The sequence below is a fragment of the Gorilla gorilla genome, chromosome 14 (assembly GCF_029281585.2).
Source record: "Gorilla gorilla gorilla isolate KB3781 chromosome 14, NHGRI_mGorGor1-v2.1_pri, whole genome shotgun sequence".
In the NCBI taxonomy this organism is placed as follows: domain Eukaryota; kingdom Metazoa; phylum Chordata; class Mammalia; order Primates; family Hominidae; genus Gorilla; species Gorilla gorilla.
The window spans coordinates 125164505-125184608 of record NC_073238.2 but is presented as its reverse complement, the minus strand read 5'-3'; the positions used below and the strand labels follow the sequence as shown (position 1 = coordinate 125184608).

At 46.8% G+C, this 20104-nt stretch overlaps 1 protein-coding gene across 1 annotated transcript in view; it reads right to left on the bottom strand.

Annotated features, from left to right (window-relative positions):
• COL4A2 (collagen type IV alpha 2 chain) overlaps positions 1-20104 on the bottom strand; it is a 205353-nt gene that overhangs the window by 59191 nt on the left and 126058 nt on the right. Inside the window, exons 12-20 of the mRNA XM_004054731.5 lie at positions 18114-18155; positions 16183-16281; positions 14511-14546; positions 13880-13930; positions 12706-12750; positions 6711-6764; positions 5729-5795; positions 2793-2903; positions 2131-2280 (exon numbers count right to left, since the gene is read on the bottom strand). Of these exons, the coding sequence (XP_004054779.5) occupies positions 2131-2280; positions 2793-2903; positions 5729-5795; positions 6711-6764; positions 12706-12750; positions 13880-13930; positions 14511-14546; positions 16183-16281; positions 18114-18155 (655 nt within the window). The remainder of the gene's footprint in view (positions 1-2130; positions 2281-2792; positions 2904-5728; positions 5796-6710; positions 6765-12705; positions 12751-13879; positions 13931-14510; positions 14547-16182; positions 16282-18113; positions 18156-20104) is intronic.

The following is a 20104-nucleotide window of genomic DNA, read 5'->3' as shown; positions in this document are numbered from 1 at the left end:
TACTACTTTTTAAATAGAAGATATTGCCTCTAATAACTCCAATGATTTTCCTTCTAGATATGTCAAAGAGAAGTAATCTTCCAAAAACAAACAATTAAAACAGAGACTTTGGGCCGGGCGCGTTGGCTCATGCCTGTAATCCCAGCACTTTGGGAGACCGAGGCGGGCGGATCACGAGGTCAGGAGATCGAGACCATCCTGGATAACATGGTGAAACCCCGTCTCTATTAAAAATACAAAAAATTAGCCGGGCGTGGGGGCGGGCGCCTGTGGTCCCAGCTGCGTGGTGGCAGGCGCCTGGGTCCCAGCTACTCGGGAGGCTGAGGCAGGAGAATGGAGTGAACCCGGGAGGCGGAGCGTGCAGTGAGCCGAGGTCATGCCACTGCGCTCCAGCCTGGGTGACAGGCGAGACTCCGTCTCAAAACAAACAAACAAACAAACAAACAAACAAACAAACAAAAAAACAGAGACTTTGACCTGTTACTGAAACCAAACACTGTCCACTAGCAAACATGGTGTTTTTCCTCCCCAAAGGTAGGAGGCTATAAGAGATTATTAGGGGCAATGTCAGGGAATTTAAAGTAAACTACTTTGGAAAGAAGAGGCTGTTAACTTTTGGTCAACGTCACACAGAAAGAGACTATGACCTCTTATTTTCTCCCAATGTCTCCTATATTCACTCTTGTGAGAGAATGAAATATTCCGATTAGGCATTTCACAACATCGAAAGCAGGAGTGTCCAATTTTTTGCCTTCTCTGGGCCACATTGGAAGAAGAATTGTCTTGGGCCACACATAAAATACACTAACACTAATGTTAGCTGGTGATACGGTTAGGTTTTGTGTCCCCACTGAAATCTCATCTTGAGTTGTAGTTCCCATAATCCCCAGATGTCACGGTGGGGACCTGGTTCACAGGAGGTAATTGAATCATGGAGGCAGTTTCCACCATGCTGTTCTCACGATAGCGAGTGAGTTTCTCATGAGATCTGATAGTTTTATAAGGGGCTTTTCCCCTCTTCACTCCTTACTTCTCCTTCCTGATGCCACGAAGAAGGACATGTTTGCTTCCCCTTCTGCCATGATTGTAAATTTCCCGAGGCCTCCCAAGCCCTGCAGAACTGTGAGTCAATCAAACCTCTTTCCTTTAATAAGTTACCCAGTCTTGGGTATGTTCTTATAGCAGCGTGAGAACGAACTAATACAGCTGATTAGCTACAAAAAATTGTAAAAATGTTTTTAAAAAGCTTATGAATTTTGTTGGGCTGTATTTGAAGCCGTCCTGGGCCGCATGTGGCCCGTGGGTTGGACAAGCTTGGTCTTTAAAGCATAATTCTCTGAATGCTGAAGCTGAAAGAACAGCCTTTTCTGACAGCAAGCTCCAGGCGGGACTGCATGTTTCCCTGCTGCCTGAGACAGGTCATTCTCAACTCAAGCTGAGTCACCTAACGTTATAACCTGAAAGAGCATCTTTGCTGACTCAGGGATGCACTACTGGGTGGCAGGTGGGTCCACACTCCTGTGCCTGCCGGCTTTATGGACTTTCATGGGCATTTGTCTGGGCCTTGGTGGACGGCTGTCACTTATTTTTGCAGATAATGCAGCCATCTCTTTTTGTCACCAGGTACTCTCATCTGTTCAGTTGTAGCTTTGGCTGTGCACGGGCTGAGAAGGCAGATTATCAAGGTGGCTTAAACGTGCTGGAGTAACAGAGGAGAGAGGCTGCCAGTCAAGGGTGAGGCCCTCACCCTGGATTAGGTTTGTGGAATGTATCACCCCGACACAGAGGCAGCAATGTCAGCTCACATCTGTTTCCAGACTGCGCAGCTCAGATGTTTCACTGAAGGATGGATTTCACCGAAGCTGCAGCAACTAAACCTCACTGTGTGGCATCCACGGGGCTGTGATACTCACAGGCTTACAGGGCTTCAGCTTCCATCCCCAGCTTCTGCGTGGACCCCAGAGAGCACCCACTATACCCTAATCTACCTGGATCCACTGCACCCTAATCACTGGCCTACTGGATTCGTTCCCAGAGTCATTTAGCAGAGAATCCCAAATAACATCCGGCTGGGACTGGGCTTCATCTGAACATTAAGATACACCCTCCCTTTTGTTTCCCTCCACTCACCATCAGGTCCAGGTGGTCCAGGGAGCCCGGGGGGTCCTGGAGGCCCTCGCTTTCCATCAGGTCCAGGTGGGCCCCCGTAGAGTGCAGGGATGCCGGGGTCTCCGATGAAGCCCTTGGGTCCCATCTCACCCGGCAGGCCTCTCCTCTGATCTGAAACCAAACAGCATTCACCTGCAGCGTGAGTCTCCCATACCACACCGCTGCCTTTGTGTTCGTGTCCAGAGGGGCCCATTGGGGCACTAGCGGGCTTCATGGCCCCGTCAATAACTCCGATGGGTAGAAGCCATTGGTATAGTTCATTATCCTTTTTCAACATTAAAAACACCCCTCTCCTTGCCCCTCAAATAATGGCTTGATAGTTGTGATCAACACTGGGCAACAACACCTGATGATTCTCCGTTCTCTTCCCAACCCACAGGTGGAAGCATGCCAGTTACTCATGGTGGCACCATCTAACCTAGTTGGGGAGTTACTGTCATATGTGCGGGGGTTCTGTGAAGGTGTCCAAAGCATGTGTGCGGGGCTCCTTAGAGCCGCTAAGACTAGTCAGTGGGGAAAAGTAACGACATAGCTACGTCATCAATGAAGTCTCACTTGTGTGTGCTAGGACCTGAGCGCAGGTGCTTTGGGTCTCCGGTGTTGATATTATGAAACCACATTACCTCCATCTCCGATGGAGAGACCAGGGGGACCTGGGAGGCCCGGGTCTCCTGGCTCACCCTGGCTTCCTGGCTCCCCTTGGGCCCCTGGGAATCCCGGGTCACCTCTGGCACCTGGAAGGGAAACAAGTCCCACAGTAAGAACAAGACCGTGGTGTACAGATCGCAGCTGGCGTTCACTTTTTCACTGACTACATATTTACCAAATGCTCCATATGCTGTATGCGGCCTGATGAGGAGTTAAGATGATTAATACATGGGGTGGTCTCTCTTTTTAAGGGGCTCATTCTCCAGCAGGGGAACAGGATTAGTGAAAACCGGGTGAGGAAGTAGGTGAGTCCAAAGCTCAAATAAAGAAGGAACTAATGTGGTTGCCAATTCTGCTGGAGGCCTGGGAGCGAGGAGGCCTCACTTCCCTGCACCCCACTCTGCCCCTCAGCCCCAGCTTTAACCCTATTAGGCTCTTCTTCTCATCCCTGTCTGCTGGATGCATAACAAAATTTGGCTTTTAAAAACTTTCACCCCTGAACAAACAAAGACAAAGTGGCATGGCTATGTTCCTTTGCTGTGTAAATAGCAACGCTTTACTGTAGAACACACTTTTTTCTAGACTATAATTGGGAAAGATGAGAAGAATGAGAAGAAAATAGGACTTTTTATCATGTAGGCATTAGGAATTTCTAGGAAAGCTTTCACTCTGCATGTCATCTTATGAAGTTCCTTAAAATAAGGAGAGGGCTTGCTGGGCGTCACACTGAAGTCGCACGTGCAAGGGACAGAAGGCCTGACTTCCGTGTATGGTGTCTCCTGCTCGGGCAGCTTCGTGCCGAGTGTGCAGGGGGCTGCGCTCCGCAGCCAGAGGCCCTGGGCCTGAACCTGGCTCCTCCACTTAAAGGCAACCCTGGGCAAGGAACTCAACACCCTGCGCTTCCATCTCTCCCTCAGTAAACGCAGCCAAGTCCATCTCCACCTCACAGCGTCACCCAGAGGGGTAAACACACTGAAAAGTACAACTAGGACAACTTGGAGCATCGCCTGGCACACAGTGTGACCTACACACCTGTTAGCCATTGTTATGATTCCATAAAAAGACACAAAATTGAAAGCCACAGACCTTCTCACTTGTTTGGAAGAATAGCAAGATTACTTTTATTTCTAGGTACCTTGGAATCATTTCTTTTAATACAAACCCCTCTCTCCTTTTTGTCTTTTGACAAGTTCATGCAATGTTACCTTGAAAAAGATACATTTACTGCCTCTTTTCCCTGAGGGAATCTGCTGGTTAGTCAACCTTTGACTTTAAGAAACCCTGGAATGCAAGTCAGTCACATTCCAGCTCACCAATAACTCGGGAATGTTGTCCGGTAGAAAAGGCGGCAGGCAACCTCCGCATTTCTGAATCCGCTTGCGGGAAAAAGTGAATTTTGAAAGCACCCGCCTTTGCAGTGTGAATTCCAGGAATATAGTACGGTGAGAAGGGAGGGGTTGGTGAGAGTTGGGTTCTCAGTCAGCAACATTTTTAAAAAATGCAAAAGAAACATCGCCAGCATTAACTTAAAAATTATGTTCTTAAAATCTCAAACAGAATATTTCCTTTTTACCAAAATTATTAATAATGAGTCAAGTCAAAGTGGGCTCATGGCTCTTTTTAGTGGGTCTCAGGTTTGGTAGCCAGGTGTGCGCCATGTATGAGGCAGGAAATGCCAGCTTCGTAGTTACGGGCATCATGGAAGCTGAGCATGGATTTCAAAATATCCCCATTCATGGCTCCACGCCTCCCCAGACAGACATCTCAGGGGCTCCTGGAGGCACTGCCCATGGCCCTGTTCTGTCCTGTGTTTTGATCAGCATTGGATGAAGACATGCAAAGCCATTATCAAACTGACAGAGGGCTCGCTTCTAAGCAGGGAGGTGAATTCTTGACACCTAGGCTTAGAGGACAGGGAGACCAGGTGACCTGCTGAGTTCAAGAGGTAAACACCAGAGCGTCTGTATTTAAAAAACCCTACCCTTCACAATGCCTGTCTGATATATGTTTCTGCATGTCGTCACTCACACAGTCAGGCGTTTGCTGAGCTCCAACTCTGTGCCTATCCTGTTCCAGGCATTGGGAATACAGCAGTGAACAAGACGGGCTGAAATGTCTGTCCTCACAGAGCTGACTATAACATGGGCCAATGATCCGCAAAGATATATATGCACGATTATTAGGAGGAGGTTCTCGAAACATTTTTTTTTTAACCTAGAAGGATGCGCATTCTACAAGGTTCAGAGCCAAGTGCTCTAGTTGCAGGACTAGGATCAGATTTCCATATGATCTCGCCAATTTGGAAGCCGAGCCTTAATAACAAGATGAGCATTAGTGACGACATGTGCAAAGTCCTTCGTTTACACTCCAAGGTCAACTGTGACAGTGGGGAGTGGTTGCTACGTGTAAATATCTGGGAATTTAGTTGCCTTGAAGCCTGAAAGCATGTGACTGTTCACTGGTTATGAGTTATGATCAATCCCAGGTGTCGGGCTGGCAAGCAGAGGGCTTAAGAACCTTGGTACATTTGGAGAAAAAATCCGAAGGTGGCTGGGGCTGCTGCCCCTGGATATCTTTAGTGATAGTCCAGACGGCAGAACTAGAACTCTACAAGTTAAGCAGAAATGAAAGAATTCCCCAACGGAGGGGATTTCTCACGTGTAGGTGGTGAGGACTGTCTCAGGCACAGGCAACATGAAGATCTCCCTGTGACACATTTAAGCGTGAGGGAAATTGTACATGAAGTTATGTTCTAAATTTCGTGGTTTATTTTTTATTTTTTTTATTATTATTATACTTTAAGTTTTAGGGTTGCTTAGAATATCTGTCTTGAAAGTTCATAGCTCTGTGTCCCTAACAGGAGAGAATGTGTATGCGATGCTGAACTATGCAGGTGAAATTGTTCACACACCTTTTGCTAGGGAAGGGTGAGGGGAGTAGGCAGGTAGTCCAGGGGGCCCTGGGTCTCCGGCTTCTCCCTAGAGAAAGAAAAGAGAAAAATAGGATGTGAGAATAGCCTTTTGGAGTTTTTGACAGTACACATATTTCCAAAGAAGAAACCCGAGCGTGGACCGTCAGGCTGGCAGAGCAGCTATTTCAACCAGTGGAACCACAGACAGTGCCTGGGGCAGCATCCCCATGCTAGGGTGGCAGAGCCTGGCATCCCAGCCACCAGCCACAGGTGCCCAAAGAGAACAAGACAGGCAGGGGCTCATCTCATTTTGAAATCCTTGTCGAATGCCAGGAGACTGTGCTTTCTGTAGTTCAGACTATTACATTTTGGGTAGTGATAGCCGAGCCGCCTGGCGAGGGTGGGCTGGGAGATGATGCGGCTGCAGGACCCCCGTGGAGCGCCATCTGTGTCGTAAGGCAGCATTTGTCATAAGGCAGCATCCCACGCACCACCTTCACCTCTTTGAGCCTCACCCGGCTCAGAAGTCCTCTCCAGATGTGCCCCCACCCAGGTTCCCCATGGGTGCGTTCCCCTCTCAGCTGGACCAGCAGCACCCACCTGGTCCTCCACCTAATGGTCTCCCCTCCCTGCAAGCCCAGGAATTACTCACACAAGCCACATCCTCCCTTGGAAACCAGGGGCACCGCACCCTCTTGTCACTACAAAGCCTGCCTTCCCCAGGGCTGCTGGCTTCCTCTGTGCCTGAGCGCACCCCTACGTGGCCCTGAGTGGCAGGTGGCACCCTTCTCCCTGGCAGGGAGCACACGTGGCTCGTAGGTCACCATCCACCTCGTCTGTCCAGTGTCAGAGGCCGTGTATTTGGGGATCTTGTACTTTTTAGGGCAGGGGATGCCTCCACAAGACACCATCAGGAGGGGAGTAAGGCCAGCCAGGGTGGGCGAGACACCATAAGTGGCAAAGACATGAGAAACGGGCTCACCTTTGGTCCCCGGGGTCCATCAGGCCCTTGATAGCCATCCAGGCCTCGGCTTCCCTGCAAGAAAGATATTTGCTTTTAATTTTTGTCTCTGATGTATAACTCCAAAAAACGACCGCAATAGCATTATTATACCTCACAAAATTAACAACAGTTTATTAAAGTCATGTATTAACCCAGTCTGTGTTCAATTTTCCCTGACTTGGGTCTCAAAAGTGTCTTTTTAAGGTTGCTTTGATAGAACCAGGAGCAAAAAAAGTCCAAATATAACACTTGGATGCTATGTCTCTGAATTCTCACTTAATTCACAATAGTCCCTTCTTCCTTTCTATGTTTTTAGTATCATTTTGTGGTTGTTGAAGACACTGGGTCATCTGTGCTGCAGATGTTCTGTGTGGTGGGCTGCAGTGAGTCTCACCCCCGTGGTGTTGTACAATCTGTTCTTCTAACCCCACGTTTCCTCCACGTGAGCCATTAGGGCTGGAGGCTGCCCTAGGTGCAGGTTCCCCTTTTCAGCAGGGATCGTTTGCGGAGGATGCTGGGCACCTCTTCTCCTACAGAAGATATGAGTGCCGGGTTGCTTTTATGATTGATCAGTGAGGTCAGGTGTTGACAACCTGAACCAACTGTTGAAACTCTCCCCCAGGGTAGGTTTTGAAAATCTTCATTTAGTACCAAAATAGACGCATTAAGGTTTCTTAAGTTAGAGTTTTATTCTCTTCATTAAAAAAAATCTCTGCTGGGTATGGTGGCTCATGCCTGTAATCCCAGCACTTCGGGAGGCCAAGGTGGGAGGATCACTTGAGCCCAGAAGTCTGAGACCAGCTTGGGAAACATAGTGAAACCCTGCCTCTACAAAAAATACATAATGTAACCGGGCATGGTGGCATGCACCTGCAGTCCCAGCTACTTGGGAGGCTGAGGTGGGAGGATCGCTTGAACCCAGGAGTTTGAGGTTGCAGTGAGCTGTGATGGTACCACCACACTCCAGCCTTGGCAACAGAGCAGGACCCTGTTTCAAAAATAGAAAACAACTATAACACTAAGTTTTGTTTTCTCATTCCCTTAAACATTTTTTGAAAGAAAAAGTTTATCATTGAGTCATATCATGAGGTATCTGGACAGAAGAGTAAAGCTCTCTAAAAATCCAGCCATGTATTCCCTCTTTTAAAGAACATGCGTGGTTCAGCTCTCAAAATTCAGAATGACAGATGCCACAGGTATAAGAAAGGTCCATTCTCTGATAACTTTCGAGGTTATCTTGACACCCAGGAGCAGGTGTGCTGAAAGTCATGTTTTTTAGACTGAACTGAGACTGGCTTCACTTTGTGTGTGTTGTTGTGGTCCTGTGGTTTGGACCCGGACTTTCTCTCACGCTAGGTGGAGCTGAAGACTCAAAAGTAAAGACAAACTTCTGTGATTTTAAAAATGAGGTCCTATTTAGAGGCCACGTCATAAGATAAGCTAGGAATCCTCAAGTACCTGGCATGACAGGAGCTGGCAGCTGGACACTCAGTGGGAGCCGTGAGCACAGACACAGACTGGCCAGCTCAGAGGGTGCCTTGGAATTTGTCAAATCTGAGCTTCACTCTGGGCCACGAGCATCACACACCTATGCTGTGGCATCCTCAGCAAACAAAACAAGCACCCCAGACACCACATGTTGCCATCTCTGCTGAAGGGTCCAAGACAGCATGGGCACTTTGAACCATCTGAAATGCACTGGGCATTATAGAAAACCCATTGGGGAAGGGGGACAACTTAAGGAGCACTCAGGATTCCTCTGAGGCAGCTGGAACCCCAAGAGCCAAAGCAATGAGCTAAAACTTTCCAGGGGAGTTCCCAGCGGCAGGTCAACAGGTCAACTGACTCGGGGCAGGCTGAGGGTTATGCACGACTTAAGGAGAAAATGCACCCTCAGGGTTCATCTGAGACCACTGGCAGTGAAACCCAGATAGGCGGGAACCCTAAGTCAAAATGACGATCAAAACTTTTTCCTCTCTGTTTCTCAGTGGCAAACACAACAGGGTCGGGGAGGCGCAGGGATGGCCAAGGAGGAATCACACAGGCGCTCCCAGAGTCAGGCTGGCGACCACCCTGGGAAGGACCCAGTGGACCCCGCTTCCAGGCAAGGTCTGTACTCCTGCTAGCAAGCTCACCACAGAGCCCACCCTTAGGGGAAGCTGAAGTCAGGAGACTGACATGCAGATCACTATTTTAGAATGGATAACTGTGAAGGGCTTTGAAACTGCAACCTCCTTTCTCCCCGGCCCTCCCCCAAATCTAATAACTTACCACTCATTTGAATTCAGTGAGGTCGTATATATGATTCATAGGAAGTTCTGATTATGCAATTTTAGGAGTACAAGGTTGATTTTATGTTTTTCAAGGGTGGAAATAACTGGAGTAAGGAAAGTCCTTGGGCAGAAGTCCTCAGGGACTAGCTGACACAAACAGATGAAAAGAATGTACGGCTAGACTTTTTTAGGGAGACGCATGCTTCTAAAGCTTAAAAGCAGTCTGCTGTCTCTCGTGGTGTGAACTGGCCTGTTATCTTTCTGTTCTTCATTTGCCTGTTGTACCCTTCTCATTTCAGTGGCCGAGGGAGCACCTGTCAGGCTAAATAGAACGCATGTGCCTCTTGAAAGAGGCGCCTCTGCAAAGAAACCCTGCCAGCCTGCAAATGAGATGCAATTTAGTGAGAGTTCCATAAAAGAACTCAATCTGAGGTCATGTCTGCCACTTCAAGCTTTGCAGAGGAAACCTACACACAGCCACAGGGAACACTGAGGCTGCATCTGGTGAGAGCCCAAGTCATCAACACTGCAGCCGGTGCAAATGCAACATCCCTGAAGTCCTGGACAGTCCTCATAGAGGACAATGGTCCTATTGAGGGGGGACTTCCCACAACACGACGCGTGTTGGTGTGGCATGTATTCCTCAAAGGAGACTAGGTCTCAATGAACACTTTTTAAGATAACTCTGTGGAGTTATTTTAAAATTATAACACTGTGGACAGCATTTGCTCAGTTAGTAAAGATATGTTTCCCCTAGAAAGAGGAGACGAAACCATCTCTAATTTCTCAGAAAATTGAATATAACCAAATTCATAAACGCTACGTCTCCATTCCTTTTTAGAAAAGGCTGGAACTAATAGAAGTTCTGACAATCTCAGTGGGGATGACAGGCGATCAATTCTGTGTTTATGTAGAGGAGGGCAAGTTCCTACCCAGGATATCTTTTCTTTTCTGGTTCCTCCCATTTTGATGCACTGTTTATGTCACCGAGCAGTTGCTCCTTGGAGGGGCTTTTGGTGTCTGGGGGGAGGTGTTGGGTGGGGAACAACTGAAAGTCATGGAGTGATGGCCAACTGGGCAGTGAGATGACAGAGGGCGGACATAGCTGTGGTGCAGATCGGTGCTCACAAGCAGGGCGGCTGCGTCATTTGTGTATGTCTGCCTATTTCCCATTTCTATAGTTGAGTAAACTGCCTCCCTGTAACCCACTTAACTGGAAATATCTGCATCTTCCCGAGTTGTTGCAACTGCAGAAAGTAAGCTGGGAAATGAAAGCCTGACGCCTCACCATCCTCACATCTGGGCCCCAGCCCTGGAGCTGCCAGGTGGCCACTGTTTACACAGCATCTTGTCTTTCATTAACTTTGGAGTTCCAGGGAGCAGCTCTGTGGAACTGCCCTTTTTTTTTTTTTTTTTTTTTTGAGACAGACAGTCTCACTCTCTCTCCCAGGCTGGAGTGCAGTGGTGCGATCTTGGCTCACTGCAACCTCTGCCTCCCAGGTTCAAGCAATTCTCGTGCCTCAGCCTCCTGAGTAGCTGGAATTATAGGCATGCGCCACACCCAGGTAATTTTTTTTTATTTTTTTTTATTTTTAGTAGAGACAGGGTTTCACCATGTTGGCCAGGTTGGTCTTGAACTCCTGTTCTCTATGATCCACTCACCTTGGCCTCCCAAACTGCTAGGATTACAGGCACCTGGAAATGCACTTTTAAATACTACAAGTCCCTTGTGTTGAAGATGGAAAACTAAAGATAATTATAATTTTACCAGCACATGGTAGGAAATTAACAGCAGCACTTTAATCACATGGGGTAGGTGGAAACGGGTTACTTTTGAACGATAATGTCTGCTTTAGCCTCTGTCCCTTTACAACATTTGCTTTTCCTAAGCCATGAACTAGAATGTGGCCTCTGGGTGGGGTGCATTTGGATAGCTCTTGTTCTAGGTGTGCTGCCTTTGGGAGTACTCCGATCAGTAACTGATGTTATGAAAGGCTGGGTGTGATTACTGCAAAGCCTGGCATTGGCTCCCTGGGCTGAGTTTAGCATAAAATAACACGAATGGGAACAGTATGATCATTTGAGGTTGCAGGAAGTCAGCAAGATTGGTGTTAAGTTTGAATGGTCAAAAGCAGAATGCTGGGTCAAGACGGTCTGTGTCTAGAGCCAGTGGAGGTCAGAAAGCGAGTCTGGGAGGCAGGTCCATCTGTGGTCCTGGAACAAGCATGGCGGAACCCCCACCAGGCCTGCCGAGCTTCTGTACCAGCTAACTGAAGCCCATGGGCCTCCAGATGCCACACTACTCTCTGTGCAGCCCTGAACAGGATTCAACGGAGTTGTGATTCTGAGGCTAGTGATTTTGATAAAACTCTATCTCTGTGCACCTACTAGGACTGAGTGATGGACATACTAGCCCATGGGCAGGCAACCAAGCCCTGTGTACCACCGAGGTGACTGCATGTTTGCTGGAAATATGAAAACCACCTCGAGGGGGTAAGGAAATATGGCGCATCTACTGACTGCCATTCTCTGCAGCTTTAAAGAACGAGGCAGATGTGTACCTGCCGACGTGGAACATTCTCTAAGGGGCACTGGGCAGAGCAGCACAGACACGGTCATTTCTTTTGTTGCTCCGTTACATGCATGTGAAGCTACACGTCTTTGTGTGTATGTTGGCATGAGTGTGATGTGAGACCCAAGGGGCTGTCAGTGGTGGTGTCTGCGGAGCCTGCTGGGCCTGCCGTAGGAGGCGTGTGCTGTGGGGTGGGACCCGCAGGCACAGTGGACAGTGAAAAGGCATCAACCACTGAACTAAAACATTGTGTATGACCTAGAGTTCAGAAGGTTCTAAATCTGACCTAGATTCATAATGCATTTCTTTTTTAAAATTTTATCATTATTATTATTATTATTATTTTATGATGGAGTTTCACTCTTGTTGCCCAGGCTGGAGTGCAATGGCGCGATCTCGGCTCACTGTAGCCTCTGCCTCCCAGGTTCAAGTGATTCTCCTGCCTCAGCCTCCTGAGTAGCTGGGATTACAGGTACCCACACCATGCCTGGCAAATTTTGTATTTTTAGTAGACCAACCCTGTTTAGTAGACCAACAGGGTTTCACCATGTTGGTCAGGCTGGCCTCAAACTCCTGACCTCAGGTGATCCACCCTCCTCAGGCCTCCCAAAGTCCTGGGATTACAGGCATGAGCCACTGCGCCTGGCTCATAATACATTTCTTACATAACATTTTTCTCCTAAAAAAAAGCCAAAAATCTGTCCACAGAACTCATGATAAAAATAATTGGGTTGTCGTTAAACATAAATGAAGTGTCACAGTATGGGTCAATCTATAAAAAAATTTAGGTGGACCCTGGGTCACCAAGTCCAGGAGCTTCCTATGAGTGACAAGGACATGGAGGAGGGGTGTGAGGTTGGACGATATAGAAGCCATGGCTGGTGGGGTCGAGTGACGGACACTTTGAAAGGGAGGAACCAAAAGATAGTTTGCAAAAATGAGAGCCAAGGTAATGACCCAGTTCAAGTATTGTGAGGCAGGATTATCTTTGTGACTGCAAATACAAGAACCATTTTCAATGTTTTCTTCTGGAGACAATTTTCTTTCCTGAGATGCCAACGCCTATTTATTTAACCTCTGTGGGATGTCGTGGGCCCAGAGCAGATTGCAGTTCATGCATCCAACTTACCTTCTGTCCTGGTGATCCTTTTTCACCACTCAAGCCAGGGTAACCCTGGAATGAACAAAAAACAGAAGCAAACAGCTCAGAATATGCAGTAGACATTTCCAGAGGGCTTGACTACGGCACCTGGCTGTGATTACAGCAAAATGCTGATGGACAGATTGAACAAGTCTCAGGTCCAGATTTTGAAGAATAGCAACAAATTGCCAAATTCAATACCAACTATTAATACAATTTTTTTCCCCTTTACAAAGTTGTGGGGGGTGGGGGTGGGAAATAATGACTATGATAAAAAGTCTCAAAGAAAGCAGAATCCATCCTAATCTCAAAGCTGCTTCACTATGGAAGACATCAGAGCCATCCCAAGATTCTCATTTCCTGAGGGAAATACATCATTTTAGCAATACTTTCATAACGTGCATCATTTCTACCACTTAAAGAAATACAGAGAAATTCACAAAGATAGTACAATAAAAAACTAAAAATATAAAAAGGCTTGTACTCTAATGTTCTACTGTGTCTCTCTATTCTTATTTTTGGAGAATGTAAAATATGGTCTTTTGAGTGGTAGCAACTGCCAGATACCCACCAAAATTCTGCTTTCTCTTCCTGGGCCCAGGGCTCTGACCACCTGTCCCAGCCCTCAGCTAGGTGTGGTCGTGGAGTGAGTGGGGTCAGTCCAGGCTGGGGCTCTGAAGGTGAGGTCTGTCTCTCAGGTGCCCGAATCACCGTGGACGGTGACCCCTTCCCGACCCTTACAACTAGGGACATTTTTGTTGGGCTCTTGGGACAGTCGGAAATCAATGTGTGTTTGAGATATTCTACATTTTTGGTTACTACAGACTAACTGAGCTGAACACACACAACCAGAAAGGTTTTGTGCGGTACTCGCGCCGCCTCCACGGGGAGGGCCGCGTCTGCACACCTGCTGCTGGGTGAAGAGGGTGTGTCAAGATGGTTCACGGATTGTAGCCAGTGCAGCCCCCAGGGCTAGATGTTCGTGCTGGGGGGCTGCTGTGTGTGTGTGTGGAAGGAGGGGGAGGGGGTGGGGAGTAATAATGGGAAATCTCTATACTTTCTGCTAAATTTTGCTGTGAATCTGAAACAGCTCTAAAAAGGAAAGCCTATTGAAAAAAACCAAACCAAACCGACAACTGCAGTTATAAAAGGCGTGGTTTACCCTCAGTCCAGGAAAGCCCATGATTCCTTCTTCTCCCTTCAAGGAAATGCCCTAGGAGAGAGCAGAGGGGGCGTAAGGAGCAACCCAGGGGCGGCCCCTCCAGCCGGCAGGGCCCACGTGTCATCCTCTGCTCCAGGACTCTGTGTTCTCAGCCCCGATGGTGTCCAGACCGCCTGGCGATGCTCAACTCAGGCACAGTGCAGGGCACGGTCCTAGGAGACCCGCCAGCCTTCCCGGGCTGTCACCCATCCAGGACTGCATGTGTCATGTCACGTGGTAAGCGACCGCGAGGGAGAGCTGGAGCTCTGAGGACAGGCAGTGACAGAGGGGACGGAGGGCAGAACCTGGTGGCGCCTGAGCGGAAGCCACGCCCCTCCGCCATCTTCATGCTCCCTTCCCAAACCTCAGAAGATGATTAGCCAGTGTTTATGATGCCAAGAGGAAGAAATTCTAGAACTGACTTCTTAAAATACAGTGTAAAAATGCATGCTAATACTGTTCTGCTATGGACAAGGGGATGAGAGACTGGCGGTGTGCGGGCCCCGAGTGCACGGTGCACCCCGTCGTGCCTGGCAGAGCGCAGACAGCCCAGGAGCCACAGGGGAGGGGGCATGCTCATTACTCGACTTACTCTTATTCCTGGTTCCCCCTCACTGCCTTTTTCACCCTGTGAAGAATATGAAAAATAAGAAACGCTTATTAATTTGAGGATGGTAATGGGTAAAAATCAATCAGGGTTCATGACATGAGCTGAAAGTATTGAATCAATCCTCACACAATCATCATAAATTCATTACAACACATGACTCTTAAATTTTGCAGCTTCAAAATTCAAGAGAAAAGAGGTGTCATTTCTTCTAGATTTTCACAAGATAAATTAATTCCTGTATTCCTCTTGGTACAAGTGAAAGTCTGTCTTTCCTTCTCTCTGTTTTCCTTTATCCCCCACACCGTTCCAGGCAGATGTTTACATCCGTATGGTGGGAGAACGTGCCCAAGGAAAAGCCTTAATGAAAATACTCTTTGGAAGAAAACATTACTAGGAGGTCCTGTGAGAAAAAGATACACATGGAACATATTGAAACTTGAAGCAAAAGTGGCTGTTGAAAGCCATGTCAATATCATAGATCAAAAACATGATCTACGTTTTTCCCATTTCTCTTCGTCTAAAATGGTGAAAGAAACAGCAATTGGCAGGTCCTTTGTCCCCGTCATTTCTGAGGGTACCTTGGATTCCTGCAGCACACAACTGCCCCTGCAGGTTGGCCATTCCCAGCCCCGGATCCCACCCTGGCCTGGGTTGTAGAAAAGGTGGGAAACTTGACTCGGAAGATTGAGCACCTCCACGTGGATCAAACCTGCTCTGGGCTCTCGTCCAGAAGCTGGACAGAGGCCCTCCCTGCCGCCTCCCAGGACATTTTTGTCAACGGCCACTCATAACTCGAGCCTCGGCCACCTGGGTTGATTTCCCCCACAAGGCAGTGGTCCTGCCTGCCAAATCCGCCCCAGGACGCAGGACCCAGGACACAGGACCCAAGCCCCACCCTGCTCAAGAGTTGGGAACCAGATTCTATTTGGAAAGTTGAGATCTCCCCGTTTGGGGTTTCTATTTTAGTTTCCAGATATTCTGCGTGCCCGACATGGTACTGAGTGTTTCACAGTCGCCTGCAACCTCCTCGTCAGCTCCAGGAGGTCAGTGTCGCCATCCCCATTTGACAGGGGGAACAGGAAGCCCTAGAAAGGCTGTGGGACCTCCCTGAGTGGGTGGGTGGCACAGCAGCCTCCAAACCTAGAGAGAGTGGACGCGGCAATTCCTATTTCAGACTAAGAGCATGATTTCAATTAAGCAAAATGTTAATTGAATGATTCAGAAACTGTCAAAAACTGACTTTGAACCTCCAAAAAGGTGCTTCATGTCAGCAAAGAAGTAGGTTTTATTTTGCTGAACACATTTTGCTAGACAGTTCCATGATTTTGGCTTTGAATTACGGTATGACCATTAGTCTCCACCTACACTGAACGTAAGGATAGATACAAGTTTTTTTTTAAATGAATTCTCTTGTTGCTTCAGATTCATCAGAATTGAGATGATGGACTGACGACGCGATCGCACTGTGAATCTAGTAACTGTCTGGAAGCGTTGAAAACATTCTGGGAGGACCTGGTTATGTTTTCATGTGTAATGTGCCAAGTTGGTAGTGAGGCTTTTTCTACTTGGAATGTGGTTGAATACAATTGAAGAAATGTACTTTTACTCTCCTTTTTTTAGTTCAACTATGAAAAGAATCAATTTTGCTCTTTACCTTGTACTGATCTGGGTGGAAGGTGACTCCCGTGGGCGCGATGATGGGGTGGAGGGTGTCTGACGGAATCCCGTTGGGTCCCGGCTGCCCTACGTCACCCTGCATATTGTTAAGCAAAAGCAGTTGTCTTTAAATAGAAAGGAAACTACAAAACTCGAATACAAATACAACCTGGCCAAAATACTGCAGTTTTAATGTTTGCATATTACTTACCATATGTATACCTATTTACAGTACAATAACCACAAAATAGAGTAATCCTAATGTAAGTTTTTTATATCCTCCTTTCATTAGCAATCATTTAGAATTTATGCATAAAAGCCATGTAGGCTGTTTACAATTCTGGACTGCATTTGTTTCTGTGGGGTTGTTTCCTTACAATGAATTTCTATATATGGGAATTATTAGGTATGAAGGCTAAATGTCTTTATGGTTTTTGACAGGTATTACTCTCCTGGTTGCCAAGATGGGCACCGAGATAAAAGAAATGCTGAAGAAATGAAAGACTACTTCCCCAGCTAAAGATGTTTTTATATAATAAAAAAAATCTTAAATAACTATAATATCCCAAGATTGCTTTAATTTACATTTTTATCACTAGCAGAAAACACTTTTTGATGTGGTGCACAGATGGTGAAACCGATCTATCTAGAACATTACTGGACAGTTATCCTTGCATAATATTCTGGCTTTACCTCCCAGAAACTGATTGACACAAAAAGAACATCATTGTCTTTTCCTTTCTTTCCACATTAAACTGTATCATACAAGTCTGAGCTCAGATATCACATAACATGGACAGCAGTAAATGGAGATGATGGGTCAGCTGCAGAAAGTGATACTCCATAGTGTACGCTGAGTGTCCACTAATAGAATATCTTAAAATACCCAAACTGTTTGTTCTCCTCCCTTGTACCTGTTGGGCCCCTGATGTTTTTTATTCATTATTTGCATAAGTCCTTTGTAGACTGTAGACTCTAACTTCATCTCCATTATATCTAACGGGACTATTCTCTTCTCCCACCAATGATTTCTTCCCAGATTTTTCTTGTTTTTATTTTATTATTTTGTTATATTTCATTGTATGGAGCTATACATTTTTATGTGTTTGGATCTTCAATGTTTTTCTTTCTTTTTTTTCCCAGAAGCCCACTGCTTGCTAATTGTTCTTTTTTGACTTCTTCTATGGCATTAATGTAAAGAAGGACGAGTTTCTTCTTCACACATGAGCAGGACTTGATTCAACTTACTGTGCTGTTCCATCAAAAAGCAGAAGGGAAAACAAAATAGAAATGTTCCAATCATGAGGCCAAGGGTCAGGTCTACTTTACAGTGGGCTCATGGCTTTTGTGGTGAACGCAATGGGACTGTGTCGGTGAGGTTTTGCTTGCGGGGTGTGGCGCTGTGTTAAGCCTGTCGTGCACGTGATCTCACACGTTCCTCTCAAAGGCCATGAGGTCTTTGGATCTTAGCACTCTAAGGAAGGAGAAAAGCCACATGGTCCTTACGGCTGCCTTTGTGCCCTACCAGGGCTGGTCCCTGAGATCCCCTGGTCCCTGAGATGGCTCCATGTCAGCCTCTGGCTGTAGTCTCAGTCCCCTCCGTCACCTCTGGGTTCCACCCAGGAGAAGATGCACTCAGTGACATGTCCTCACCTCCACCTTCTGAAGAGGAGCTGAGCTTATGTCTCTGTGTCGGAGTCTTGGCTAGCCTAGATGGTCTATGTTTACCGTCTTGTTGATGCAGAATTATTACTGGTATGTGGGTGACAACCTAGCACTTTGCAATGATTATTTCCCTATGCAAATGGTCTGTCTGTAGATCAACTCAAGGTAAAAGTTTTACAGCATAGAACTTAGTAATTAAAATGATTTATTTCCTGGCTGAGAAATGCTGCATGCCTCTGCTGGAATTGACCAGGCTTCCTTTACCTTTTCACCCTTAACTCCGTAGAAACCAAGTCCTCTGTTGCCCTGAAAAGATAAATAATTTCTGTAAGTTTTAAAAAGCCAATAATCAGAGAGAAATAAAATTATTTTTCTTAGAAAAAGAAACCCAAGGCCTATTTATCGGCAACTTTACTGAGCAACTATATTTGCATAATATTCTTGCTTTGCATTGTAGAAACTAATTGACAGTTTGTCATGTCGGTTGACCAAGGCCTCAGAGTGAATGAGTGGGAGCTGAGATTGGACCCCAGGTGGTGCTGGCCCTCGATCGTGAGTATATGGTCTCTGCAGACTGTAGTCTAAGAGCATGTCCCTGGGTTCTGGCCCCTGCAGATGGAAGAAGCAGCCCCATTTCACTCCCTGGACTCTGCATTTGAAGATCATGATTCGTCTTTTCTTCTGGCTCAGTCTTCTCTCATTTTGGCAAAATAATCCTCATTTCATATAAACTTTACCTATCTTTTTAATAATCTTTGGAAATTTAAAATCAATCAGAATGTAATGATTTTAGGTGATTCTCTGGGCTTTATCCAAACTTTTTGTCTTCCTTTTTTACCTAAGAAGCAAAGCTAGGCCCAGTATCATAGTAAGGATTTAATAATTTCACAAATGTAGTAGCCACGTGTGGGAGGACTGACAACGCTGACCTCTAAGATTCGTGCATAGAAAAAGCAAGACGACAAATTTGTGCACATCACGGGCACAGTCCTCTTCTACTCCCAACAGCTTTGCTTCTTTCCCAGGGTTTCTGTGTGTTCCCACAGTGACAGCGGGGTCACACAAGCCCTATCTGATCTCTCTTTCTCTGCAGTCTACCGTCCGCCCCCTCCAATGTCCAGATATTTTCTGAAAATAAAAACAAAGCCTTCAATGAATTTTTGCCTTTTGCTTCTTCCCCACCTGGTGGGGAGCTGAAATCAAAGCACAGAAACGCGGCCAGGCTAGATTAGAATGCAATTTGTGCGAGTCCCCCACGGTCCCTCTCTGCCTCCTGAGCTGGTCGTCAAAGTCACCAGGAAGTGACTTGGTCAGGGGTGAGGAGGGCTGTTTATGTTTGCCGCAGCAAGGGGAGATCTGAGGCTCACGCCTGGGCTCAGGGCTTGGCTGCTGCCTCCTCAGCCCGGCCGCCTGGTCCTATTTCTGCTGCTCTTGGCCTGGGGCCCATCTCATCCTGCTCCAGGCTGCCAGGCGGTGGGGCGTCCAGCGCAAGCCCTCCAGCCAACCGGAAGCCGTGTCAGAGGGGACAGGAGCCTGGGGGCATGGGCGGTGGCAGCTGTGGTCACCAGGGGTCACAGCAATGGGCAGGCATGGCAATGTGTGGGCTTGGCACGTCCTCCATCGGGACACAGGGCAAGGGAAAGGTTCCTAGATGCTTCCCGTTGGCAGCCCAGCATTTCTGAATTATGTTGCATTTTGATCAAATACTTCCCTTGTCAACTGCATTCGTTTGTCTTGGACATTTATCCAGCTTTCTCAGATAATAAGGAACCCTAGTTCTGTCCTCCGAGTTTCTAACAAACCACCTACTTTGCTGTGTTCCAATCAACTTAATAACCCTTCTGGGATGAAAACAGTATACAGCTTTGGGCTCTAGCCTAACTTGATTATCACTGAATATATCCCTAGAGGCTGACATTAGACTCCTGTAGAACCTAATTCTAGCCAGATAAGAAGAATGACATTGGCCTCCCTACAACAGATAGAGTTACATTTTGTCCATTCTCGTAAATCAATGCATGTGAATAAATGTGAACTGTCCCTAAATTGTTCTAATCTTCGTTTCAATCAAATGTTCCTCAGTGTGGTTTTCATATAGCAACAGGCATGTGGTAATTAATTTGCAAACAACAAATCATTCTACCTGTTCACTTTTTTAATGTCCAGAGGCACCACGGATCTATCCTTGGAGTTTAACATTAAGTCTTAAAAACCTCCAAAACCGTTTTCATCATAATATAAACAATAAATAGTTG